The sequence below is a fragment of the Cnephaeus nilssonii genome (assembly GCF_951640355.1).
Source record: "Cnephaeus nilssonii genome assembly, chromosome: 10".
In the NCBI taxonomy this organism is placed as follows: Eukaryota; Metazoa; Chordata; class Mammalia; order Chiroptera; family Vespertilionidae; genus Cnephaeus; species Cnephaeus nilssonii.
The window spans coordinates 76116515-76129866 of record NC_137081.1 but is presented as its reverse complement, the minus strand read 5'-3'; the positions used below and the strand labels follow the sequence as shown (position 1 = coordinate 76129866).

Genomic DNA, 13352 nt, shown 5'->3' with positions numbered 1-13352 from the left:
ATTTATGACCTAAATAGGCCACGGGGGTGTAAATTACAGTATGGGGAATACAGTCAATAATATCACAGCAACTTTGTACGATGACAGATGGATATTGGCTTTTTGTGATCACTTTGTAAGCTATATAAATGTCAAATCACTATTGTGTACCTAAAACTAATATAATACTATATGTCAACTAAACTTTAATTAAAAAGAGCTTTACATTCCAAAATATAAAGTAGACATTGGGGGGTGGGAGTAGATGACACAGAGAATTTTGACATTGATTTTTCAGATGTCTTTAAAAATAGTCATTCCATCCTTTGTAAACATTTGCTTTTAACATACAGGGTAGGTTTCTCTTGAAAATGTTAAAAGATTTATTACAGCCCTACATTCTTTTGAAAATCTAGAATGTGATTATTATTCAAAATTACAGTCTTCTCTTAAGTCTAAGAAGCTGTAGCTCTGGAAAAAACTCTTAAAGTCATAGTTCTTGGAGTCAGGTAATCATGGTTGTGATCATAGGCAAACTTTTTCCTTATTTGTATGTAAAATAATACCTTTCTTACAACACTGACCACATACTAAGTACTAAATATAGGTTAGTTACCTGCTTTCTTCTCCCTTCTGCTCTTACTGATATACTCTCTAGTGGCCTCAGTGACTTATCTGGGCTCACAAAACCAATACATGTCAAAATTAGTAGAAACTGAGTATTCTGACTCTTGTTTAGGACAAGAATATAAAATCTCCAACAAATAATATCTTTAATTGTCAAATTGCTGTATAGTGTTCCATTTCACTTGGCTATTTTGCTAAAATGTTTTCATTGCTTTTAATTTTAGGCCACTGAAAGGTATGATATATTTGATCCACGACAGTTTATTTCAGTCCAGGAATCTACAGTGGTGACAAGGACATGGGACTCCTCCTTCCAGATTCCAGATGGTTCAATACAATTGACATCCTGGCTGACAACTGTGAAAAAGAACCTTGGATTATTTTATTTTATTTTTGTGGGACACCACAATCCAAAATCCATAGAACACATCAGGTAACCTCTCTTCTTAAGAAAAAAAGTTCCTTTCTTTTGTTCTTTTGTTGTTGTTTTTTGTTGTTGTTGTTTTCTAAATCTTACATATAAAAAGCAAGGTGCCAGGGTATGTTAAGTAAACCTTTCCTCCTTAGTAAGCTTATTGTTTTTAGAATGAAACAATTAACCTTGGTACTGAATATAATCAAGGAAGACATGCTCTTTATTCAATTGAGTCTACCTGTGACTTTAGAATTTATTTCTCTCTTTTTTTCTCTCTCTCTTTTTTAAAACTTTTCAGATATATTTGCCCCCTCGGTTTTATCATGAAATTTTTGTAAATACAGGAAATTTGAAAGAGTTTTACAGTGATTAAACATATAACCACTCCTAATTCTACCATTAACATTTTATCGTACTTACTTTAACCTGCACTTGTTCACATATATCCATTCCTCTGTCTAGCCATCAGTATATCTTAATTTTTTTATACATTTCAAAATAAGTTGTTCTTGTTCTCACCGCAAAAAAATTTGTAATTATGTGAGGTGATGGATTATGTTAATCATTTAGCAATATATACTTGTGTTATATTATCATGTTATACACTTTAAACTTATACATGATCATAAAGCTAGAAAGAAAAAGTTGTTTACATCAACTTCTGCTCTTCGAGTTTACATTTTCTAAAATGACAGCTGTCTCTGATACATTTTTATTTGATATTCAGTGTAAAGTCCCCAGTGTTTTTTTAAACTCACTAAAAACAGGAAATTTTTGGCATCTTATCTGCTTGCTCTCCTACGGAGTCCATATACTAGACCCTCTGGTAACATGTGTTGTTTGGCATTGAATCACATAAATCAGGAGAGTGGGTTGTGTGTGTGTGTGTGTGTTTAAATATATTTTATTGATTTTTTAGAGAGAGAGATAGAGAGTTAGAAACAGCAATGAGAGAGAAACATCGATCAGCCGCCTCCTGCACACCCCCTACTGGGGATGTGCCCGCAACCAAGGTACAAGCCCTTGACCGGAATCGAACCTGGGGTCTTTCAGTCCACAGGCCGACGCTCTATTCACTGAGCCAAACCGGCGAATCAAGAGAGTTTTAAATTCTTGATTCATAAAGCCAAACTGTTATTAATCCAGATGCACAACTGTATTCTGTATAAAATGTTGCTGTTTATTTCTTTAATATTTTGTAAATGCAGGGTATTTTAAGAAATTTAGAATTTGAGAAATCTAGACAAAAGCTATGATAGGAAAATATTTTCTGACAGGATGATATTTATATTATTTATAGAAAAAAATTTCTAATGTTATCTAAATATACATTTATCATACCCCAACCATTGCCTCCCATCTCAATATGGCTAATGTTTCTTCAGAACTTTCACAAGTGGTCTATGCATGAAAATCACCTCATGCCATTATTGTAGTTCTTATCTCATTGTATTGATTTTTTTTCTTTAATTTGGTCTGGCACTAAACTGTTTATTTCTTGAAAGCAGGAGTTTTGCTTTTCTCTGGGTATACTCAGCATTATTTCTGGGACACAGAAAGTACTTAGTCAATATTATGTAGTAACTCAATGTAAGAAATGTTAAATTAATTTTTTTTCTTTTCTTTTTTCCTAAGGCTTCAGGTTCCCTGTAGAATTCTAAAATAACCTTTGCTGATGAGGATGTCTGATATTGTTACTGTAAAAAATGAAACTGAAACAATGAAGGATTTGGAGGCAGAAGTGAAAGATACAACCAGAGTTGAAACTCTTACCAAATCAGAGAACTATGGGAAGATTTTAGCAGAGAAGAATGAACATTGTATTGACAACAATATTGATTTTCAGGTAAACAGGATTTTTCTCTCTGGATACAAATGCTGAATATTCAATATATAATTACCTTCTTCATAGAAAACTCACTTTCAGGATAAGTTGGCCCGTTGAGATATGCTTATCAGCCAGTTTTTGAGCCATTTGGATTAATTAGCTTGTGGGGTCTAATTCTTTCATTTTCTTGTATCATGTAATAATTTTCATTTCTGTGTGGCAATACTTTTTTATTGGCTTTATACATTTTTATTCCACTCTGCCCCTAATCAGTATTGTTTGAGTTCAGAATTTAACCGAAGCGCTCTTAGAGGTTAGAAGAATAGAGAGATGGGAACTGCAGAAGTTCTTTTGGCAAAAACAGCCTTGAGGGGAAGCTATCAACCATGATTGAGAAAAAAGATTGGAGAGGACAAAAAAGCCACTTAAGACTTTTGATGCTACACATATATGATGACTAGAACTAACCACTGTGAAGGCTTTTAATTCCAGGCATAGAAGGAGTTGGTCAAGATTCAAGATAGGTAAAAATTGTTTCAAGTAGTACTTAAAGTATTTAGTTCTAGGTGCTCCAGCAAAGGGCCAGCAATTTTCAAACAGAATTTACTAAAACTCTATTGTGTTTTATTTTTTAAACATGATTTATGAGTTGGAAAATGGAACAGGGCTCAGCTGAGTGCAGTTTCTATTTCACAGGGAGTCAAAAGAAGGCCCTCCCTAATATTTAACTGGCAGATGGGCTGGCCTGGAAGTTCTAAAACTATTTTAGACAAATGGCTGGAATGTAGGCTAGATGAAAATGGGAGCATCTACCAATAGTCCCTCCAGCATGTAGGCCCCAAGGGAGTCAGACTTATTATGGTGACTCAGGGGTCCCAGAAAGAATGTTCAAAGAGCCAAGCAAAGCTGTAAGTTCTCTTTTGACTAGACTCAGAAGTCCTAGAATGTCACTTCCACTGTTGTCTTTTGATGACACATGTCAATAAAGCCAGTCAAGATTCAAGGGACGGGGAATTGGACCCTTACTAAAGGTAGTCCCTTAGTTTACCACAAAAAGTTATCTTAAAATACTATATTTAACACTTCTGTTTTAGTTTAACCCTATGAATATAGAATTCTACTTCTGGCAGAAATATTCTATAATTCTTTCTGTAGCCTAAAGACTTGAGGGCTACATGCTAAAAATTATACCTTCATTTTTTATAAGTAAAGAAGGGTCTTTTTAAGGTTATTTTATTCATTCAGTCAGAAACTTTTTATTACCTATTATGTGTCAAAATGATAGCAACTCATATACCTATAAAAAAGCAGGCCTATTGGTAAGTATAGTCAAGTGGTAATTATCTAACAAATTGGGAGGAATACTATCTTTTTTTTCTAGTCATTCTTAGTAATAGCACTTCTTAAAACAAAAAAATTGCCATGCCTGTAGTCAGTACACTGAGTGATGGCAGCATGTCAGGATCCTGGTTGAATCAGAAAATCTGCTAAAATCTTATTGCATTTCTGATTGAAATACTAAAAGATTTTCTTTTAGTCTCTTTTCTATACCTGATGTTCACGCTTCCAGGCTATGCTTATCAAACAAGCGATTAATTTGGATTATTGCATTTCCTCCCAGGTCTGTTGTATTGCTCTTGTCTATCAGTATAAAAACATTTTAATGATCACTATCACTAGAATATAGCCCAGTTGTTGGTACTGTAGGAAAGTTTCATGCATTCTCTGAACACTTATTGAAAACCTATTCTATGCCAAGGAAATCATTATAATAAAGAGCTAATGTGCTAATGGTCAGGACGGCGTAATGCATAACGAACGATTGCAGGAGGCTGCCTGCTTGTGTGCGGCGTGGCATTGCTCTGGAGACAGGCAGAAGCGCCCGAAGGAGGTGGGACAGGGAGGCGCCCGGAGGAGGTGGGACCATCCAGTGCTGGGGAGGGCAGGTGTGAGAGCCCGTAGCGCCCCCCCACCAGTCCTTTGTCACCCACTGTACTCAGAGCATCCCGCCGCCCACCTGCCAGGGGAAGGAACACAGCGCAGCAGGTGGGAGGCTTCCATGCTCTCCTCCGGCACCATGATGGGCAGAGCCGCCACATTGCTCCGGAGATGGGGCAGAAGCGGGGAGATGCCTAGAGAAGGTAGGACCAGACTGAGGCGACTCGAGGGACTGAGGGCAGGGCTTGAAACAGTCAGAGAAGGACAGAGGGGTCGGGGTCTGGGCCAGGTGCGCTGGAGCTCTGCGTGGAGAGGTTCTGGTGTCAAGGCAGGGCAGCAGGTGGGTGGGTGGGGCCGCACGATTTCGTACGCTGGGCTCCTAGTATTATAGTAAGCAAAAATAGGCATGGTTTCTGCCATCATGTTCCATATAGCATGGTGACTGTAAAGATGGGAAGAGAATATGAGAATTCATTTTATGTTCATCCATTGAATGCAATATGCATAGTTTACTCAGATGTGTATTAAGAGTGTACATGTGAGACTATTTACTCTGCTTGGAACTTTTTGAGGTCCAAGGATGCCTCCATGCCAAGTGTCTGGCAAGGGACTTAGAGTCTAAATAACTTATACAGAAGAGATTTAAGTAATGGATATTCAGAATAGAAGTAGATAAAACTAGAAAAAAATTTTTACCTAATGTAATGTAAAATAAAATCAACTGGTTACCTTTCAATTTACGCTGGTGTTACCTATTATAAAATGTCTTTTTTCTAACATACTACTTAGGTATTTCATCTTTCTTTGGTACCTCTAAGATACTGCCTAAAAGTTTAATTTTAAATTAGAACTATTATTTTTACTCAAATTTAGATGTGTGCACCAATTATAATGTAGGTTTCCTATTAAGAATTTTGAATAAACCAAGTATTTCTTTCCTGTCATTCCTGAAAGTCAGCTACCATGAATATAACATATCTATTGTCTTGCTTCAGCATAGTAATATTTAAAGTGACTTAGGATAATGGAAATGTTTTCCTGAAGAACCGTACATTTCATCCATTTCCAACTCTTAATTTCCTGACTGTCCCCTTAGTAGTTTATTTAGAAAAAACTCATTTTTAAATGAGTGGTTGTCATAGCTTCTTTTATACCATGAAGAAATCTTACGATTTTGTACTGTCTATTAAGGAAAGTATTTACATCCTATATAATAAAAGCGTAATATGCTAAGTGTCCAGTCGTCCAGTCATCTGTTCAACCAATCAAAGCGTCATATGCTAAGGCCGCTCAACCACTCACTATGACGTGCACTGAACACCAGGGGGCAGACGCTCTGACTGGTAGGTTAGCCTGCTGCTGGGGTCTGGCCTATCAGAACTGAGCAAGATGGGCCAGACACATCCTGGAGCCTTCCCGCGGCCCCTCCCCAGCAGGTCAACATCCCAAGTTCCTCCCTGACCCTGATCATGCACAGGTGGGGTCCCTCGGCCTGGCCAGTGCCCTCTCGCAATCTGGGACCCCACTGGTGCACGAATTCGTGCACCGGGCCTCTAGTAAAAAATAATTTCTTCAAACTAGAGAGAGGCCAGCAAACATTAGACCTCACCTTGGATGGTTCCAACTAGAGATGATCTCAGAGCTCCTTGGCCTTTTCTTTTATAAATAATTCTACCATGTGATGCAATACTCTTTAAAAAATATTAGTTGTCTTTTATATAAATTTTAGGACTACTTAAGAATTTCTTAAGACTACTTTAGAGCTAATTCAAATAGTGTGTGTTAATGTCAAGAAGGTAACTTTCCCACATAATTGCCTGAAGTTGTTCTAAACTGTTGATGATGATCCCAAATAATTATGAAAAGATTTTTTGCTTAGTAACTTTTCTACTGCCATACACTATTTCTATTACAAACTTTAAGTTATATGTCAACCTTTCTATGATCATTAGGTATTTGGAACTTTGGGTTGGTGAGGTGTCAGACTTCTAAATCCAGAAAAAATTTAATATGTTAGACTACTATTAATTTTTAATACAGGATAAATGGGGTGGGGATTGCTTTGTTTCCCTTTGTATAACTTATTTGTATGGCCTTTATTGTGTGATTTTTTTCTCAGAGGTAGATTTCTCAGATTAAATTTAGTTAAATTGTTTATTTTTTACTGTCATTTATTTGAAATATAAAATTATGAACCTTGTGTTCTGCTTACTGATTAAAGATTCAAACTCAACTTTCTCACTTTTTTTAAAGTTGTATCTTTGTACTTGGCAAATGCTTTGTCTGGGGGTATTCATCTGTCTATATGCGCATATAAACATGATTCAAAGCATATTTTGGAAAAGTTCAAACAAACCCTCTCCTCATAAACTATTTGTTGAACAATAGGATGGCCAGTTCAAATTGTGTTGGTAACCCTTGTTGTGGAGGAAAAAAGAGAACTGATTTTTGTTAACTAGGCTTTATATGTCAGAATGCATGAACAGCTTCATATATATATATATATATATATATATATATCTCCTGTTGAAGTGGGTGTTTAATATATTCTCAGTTTCTGTAATAAGACCTTTGATAATTAAGATGAGACTTTTACATCAAGTTCTTTTGCATTTATTTAAAAAGGGAAAGTAAGGGATAAGAAAGCAATGCCAATCCAATAATATTATCAGAAAAACTCAGGGTACAGGCCACACTTCTCCAAATTCAGGTAAATGGGATAAAAATGCAAAGATGTTTCTGTTTAAAGGGTTGAATAAAATCTGTCTATTTAAAATCATAAAAATCTTAACTATTTTGCTATTTGTCTAACACAGTGGTCGGCAAACTCATTAGTCAACAGAGCCAAATATTAACAGTACAACAATTGAAATTTCTTTTGAGAGCCAAATTTTTTAAACTTAAACTTCTAACGCCACTTCTTCAAAATAGACTCACCCAGGCCGTGATATTTTGTGGAAGAGCCACACTCAAGGGGCCAAAGAGCTGCATGTGGCTCACGAGCGGCAGTTTGCCGACCATGGGTCTAACAGATAAAAATGATGTATGTAATTTAACTGGTACATAGTTAGAGCCTAGCAATGGTAGATGCTATTTATAATATACTATTGCCCTGGCCAGGTGTCTCAGTTGGTTAGAGCAGGCATCCTCAAACTACGGCCCGCGGGCCACATGCAGGTGTTTTTGCCGTTTTGTTTTTTTACTTCAAAATAAGATATGTGCAGTGTGCATAGGAATTTGTTCATAGTTTTTTTTTAAAACTATAGTCCGGCCCTCCAATGGTCTGAGGGACAGTAAACTGGCCCCCTGTTTAAAAACTTTGAGGACCCCTGGGTTAGAGCATCGTCTCATACACCAAAGGTTGCAGTTTGATTACTGGTCAGGACATGTATGGTAGCCAACCAGTGGATGTTTCTCTCTCACATTGATGTTGTTCTTTCTCTCTCTCTCTCAAATCAATAAAAACATATCCTTTGGTGAAGATTAACAAATAATGATTATTATTATTATTATCCCAATTGTTTTATTATTAACATTAGCACAACTATATGGCTCCTCAGATTTTATTATCATGCAATATAGATTCTTTTTCCTTTGATAATAAAAAGTAAAGATTATTTCTTTACTTTCCCCCAAATTGCAATGGAGTAGTTTTTGTTCTTTGTATTAAGTTCCCTATCTTTATAGTCCTTTATTAATATTTAATAATAGCAACCTTTTAAAAAGTCCACTATTCCAACTCAGAAAATTGTTTTTTTCTGTTATTCCGGTGGAAATTATCAACCTAACCTCTGTTGTTTTCACTGCTCCTTACCTTTGGCTAGATATTTAACACTTTAATCTACACTAATAAAAGAGAAACATGCAAATAAACCATCACTTCGCTACACCAACAAGCCATGCCCACCAGCCAATCAGGAGTGAGTATGCAAATTAACCCAACCAAGATGGCAGCCGGCCATGGAGCTGGAGCAAGCAGGAGGCTTGGGTTGCCCGGCAATGGAGGAAGCCAAGCTTCCCGCCCTCCCTGGCCGGCCCTGTCCTCCACTCAAGGCTACAAAGTTTCAATTATAGAAGATAAATAAATTCCAACAAAAATGGCAGCGGCCACGGAGCTGGAGCTGAGCAGGAGGCTTGGGTTGCCCTCGGTGATGGAGGAAGCCAAGCTTCCCGCCCTGGCCTCCACTCAAGGCTACAATGTTTCAAATTATAGAAGATAAATAAATCCTAGATACTTGCTTCCAGCCAGCCCTGGCCTCTGCTCAAGGAGGCACTGGAAAAAAAAGGAGGGGGGACTGGGACCTTGGGTCACCGGGGGGTAATCGGGCCAGGATGGGGCGGCAGGAGCCATTGGGGTAAGCAGTCCAGCAGGGGGGGCAGTTGGGGGTGAGCAGGCCATCGGTGGGGGTCATTTGGAGTTGAGCAGGACAGCAGGGGGGGCCGTTTGGAGTGAGCAGGCCAGCAAGGGGGAAGTTGGGGGTGATATGGCTGATAGGGGGCGCATTTGGGGGCGAGCAAGCTGGCAGTGGGGGGTTGTTGGGGTGAGCAGGCCAGCGGGCAGAGTGGTTAGGGGCAATCAGGCAGGCAGGCAGGTGAGCGGCTGGAGCCAGCAGTCCCAGATTGTAAGAGGGATGTCCGACTGCCGGTTTAGGCTCGATACCTGTATTCCGGCAGTAGGACATCCTTCGAGGGGTCCCAGATTGGAGAGGTGCAGGCCAGACTGAGGAACACACCCCACCTCACACCACCCGCTGTGCACAAATTTCATGCACCAGGCCACTAGTTTATTATATTCTCCCACATAATTACTATTAGTCCTTACTGTTACCTTGAAAAATAGTTTGAATTAGTACACTCTTCAAGGTGTATTAAGGGCCTTACTTGAAAGGCTGTCAACCATTCACTTAACCCTTTGCACTCGCTTGCTTTTTTCTTGAGCTGCTACCGATGCTAACTGTGTCGAGTCACACTCGACATCCGAGTGCAAAAGGTTAATTTTGTTCATAATTATTAAAATGGAAATTGATCCTCTTTTTGTAATAAGTTAGATATATTAATTGAGTGATATATTTTTGGTTATTTTTATGCTATCACACAATGTAACTCAAGGATTATTGTTATTTCTTAGCAATACAATAAATCTCATGGTTTATGATGTCAGTACTTTTGTTTTTCTTTCCTCTGACCATAATGAAACATTAAGTAGACCTAACTACCTTGTTTCCTTTGTTACTTGTTGTAAATCTCTCTGGTTTGGAGTAGCAACTAAGATAAGATATTTTGAGGATTCTTTCAGATTCAGATTCTGAAGTAAATTTTAAATCTGTTTAAAGTTAAACTAAAGACCAACATACTGAAATCATTAAACAGTTTTGTTTCTCTTTGCTTTCAAATCTACAGGGCAGTAAATAAAAAAAACAGTTGTATGTTTATTATAATACTAGAGGCCCGGTGCACGAAATTCGTGCATGGGGGTCCCTCAGCCCAACCTGCACCCTCTCCAATTCAGGAGCTCTCAGGGGATGTCCTACTGATGGCTTAGGCCCACTCCCCGTGGTTCTCTGCTCTCCGTGGGGCTTGGGGACTTCGCCGCAGCCATGGAGATGAAGCCCCCAAGCCCTGCTGTCCGGGCTCTGTCTGCTAGGCCTGGGGCTTCCCCGCCACCACGCTAAGGAAGCCCCCAAGCCCTGCTGTCTGGGCTTTGTCTGCCATGTCTGGGGGCGGAACCAGCCTCGCCGCTCAGGCCAACAGGCCCAGACACTCCAGTGGCGGGGTTGAGGGGATTGGGTGCCGCCATCTTGTGGCTATTGGTGCCACCATCTTTGTGATGGAGTGATGGTTAATTTGCATATTACTCTTTTATTAGATAGGATTATACCTTAACCATTTATTATTCAGCCTGTTTTTCTCCAAACTAGTAGCAAGTAGCTCTAATGATATATTAACATAAGGTTTATGGTGAAATTCCATTAAGGATATTTCATATTCTCTACCCAATTATTGACCTAATTCTAGCCCTATACTTTAGTATCTAACAATGAAAATTATAAATTGAGGGCTTTGTCCCTAAGCTTTCTAAATTCTAATTAGCATCTTTCTAGAGTAGTAAATGTCTGTTAAACAAGCTGCTAAATTTTCACTTTGACGGTGAAATTCCATTTAAAGTGAAAAGCAAAACTAGAGAAAATCAGTGAATTCAAAAGTCAATTCTTTGAGAAGATTAACAAAAGTGATAAACCTTTACCTAGTTGGACTAAAAAAATATAGACTCAAATTATTAAAGTAAAAAATAAAAGAAATAATTGGGGGCATTACTATCAATTCTACAAAATAAAAAGAATTATAAGAGGGTACTTTTGAACAGTATGCCAAAAAAGTGGATAATCTGGATGAAATGTACAAATTCCTAGAAACACAAAACCTAACAAAGGCCAAATCATGAAGAAACAGATAATAGACCTTTAACTAGTAAGGAGATTAAAGCAGTAACCAAAAGTCTTTCAACAGAGGAAAACCCTAACTCTGATTTCATAGGTGAATTCTACCAAACATTTTAAAGAACTAATAACAACTTTTGTCCAACTTTTACACAAAATTTAAAGAGGAGGGAACTATTTCTAACTCATTTTGTGTGGCCAGGATTACCCAGATACCAAATCTAGACAAAGACCTTTCAAGAAAGCTATAGACCAATATCCCTTATGATCAGTGATGCAGAGATCTTCAACAAAACACTAGCAAACCAAATTCAGCAGCATATTTAAAGGATTGTATGCCATGACCACGTGGGATTTATTCCTGGAATGTAAGGGAGATTCAACATATGAAAATTGATCAATGAAATGCATATTAGGAAAGTAAAGGGGGGGGGAAGTGATGCAGAAAAAGCATTTCACAAAACTCAACACTCATGATTAGAAGGCAATTACCTCAATGTAAGAAAAGCCATGTATGAAAAATCCACATTGAACATTATACTCATTGATAAAAGATTGACACCTTTTCCTCTATGACCAAGAACAAGGCAAGGATGCTTGCTTTCATGACTTCTATTTAACATAGTACTGAAAATTCTAGTCAGAAATTAAGCAAGAAAAAGAAAAAAAAGGCATCCAAATTGGAAAGAAGTAAAATTAACTTTTTTTTTTCTTTTTGGCAGATGGCAATCTTACTTGTAGGAAAGCCTTAACCCTTTGCACTTGCTTGCTTTTTTCTCGATTCCTTTATTCTACTTGGGATTTAATTTTTTAAATACCCCAGATTTTACAAAGCGCGGCAGTAGAATAAAAAACTGGAGTTTCTTTTCATAGAAACTTATTTATTTGGATTTTTTTATATTTCAAATTATTGATACATTCAAAGAGTATAAAAAGAGCTGCTACCGATGCTAATCGTGTCGAGTCACACTCGACATCCGAGTGCAAAAGGTTAAGGTTCCACAAAATACTGTTAAAACTAATAAATTCAATAAAGTTGCAGGGTATAAGTTCAGTATGCAAAAAACACTTGCACTTTTCTACAACAGTGAACAAATCTAAAGAGGAAAAATACAAAAGCAATAGCATTTACAATAGCATCTGAAAGAATAAAATACTTAGGAATTAACTTAAGTGATAGACTAATATAATCTATAAAATAAAAGTGTAATATGCTAATTAGACTAGACAGCCAGACGACCTTCCGGACAAAACTGGTGCTGCAAGGGCCAAGGCACCTGCCTCAGCTGCAAGGGCCAGTGCTGTGAGGGCCGAGCCCCTTGCACAAATTTCGTGCATTAGGCCTCTAGTGAAAATTATAAAACGTTGCTGGAAGAAATTAAAAATGGCATAACTACATGGAAACATGTCCCATGTTCATGGATTAGAAGGCTTAATATTGTTAAAATGTCAGTAATACCCACAGAAATCTACACATTAAATAAAATCAAACTCCAAATGACATTTTTTGCAAAAATAGAAAAACCTATTCTAAAATATGGAATCCCAAAGGACTTGGAATAGCCAAAACAGTCTTCAAAAAGACTAAAATTCACGAGTCATACTTCCTGATTTCAGAACTTACTACAAAGCTACAGTAAGCAAAATAGTGTGGTAGTAGCATAAAGATAGACATATAGACCACTGGAATAGAATAGAGAGTCCAGAAATAAACCCATGCATATATGGTCAAATGAAATTTGATAAGGGTGCCAAGACTATGGAGAAAGGGTTGCCTTTTCACAAATGGTGCTGGGAAAACTGTCTATGTGCAAGAGAATGAAGTTGAACCCTTATCTAGCACTATCCTATCTAATAAAGAGGGAATATGCTAATTGACCCTCGTGTAATCACAAAGATGGTGGTGCCCACAGCCAATAAGGAGGGAATATGCTAATTGACCGCCACACCCTCAAAGATGGTGGTTCCCACAGCCACAAGATGGCAGTACCCAGTCCCCTCAGCCCCACCTGGGCAGCAGGTGCGTGGCAAGGCCGGGCCCGCACCCAGTCGGGCCCGGCCGCTCCGCGCGTCGCCTTCCCCTGATCTCTGGGTCGCCTCCCGCCCCTGATGATTCCCGGACTATGAG

General features: G+C 38.1%; 1 protein-coding gene across 6 annotated transcripts in view; it reads left to right on the top strand.

Moving 5' to 3' along the window:
• The first annotated feature begins 901 nt into the window (after positions 1 to 901).
• R3HDM1 (R3H domain containing 1) overlaps positions 902 to 13352 on the top strand; it is a 126999-nt gene continuing 114548 nt past the window's right edge. For all 6 annotated transcript variants that reach the window (XM_079781902.1, XM_079781900.1, XM_079781899.1 and 3 more), the window contains exons 1-2: positions 902 to 1039; positions 2657 to 2867. In XM_079781902.1, the coding sequence (XP_079638028.1) occupies positions 2697 to 2867 (171 nt within the window). In that variant the 5' untranslated portion in view covers positions 902 to 1039; positions 2657 to 2696. The remainder of the gene's footprint in view (positions 1040 to 2656; positions 2868 to 13352) is intronic.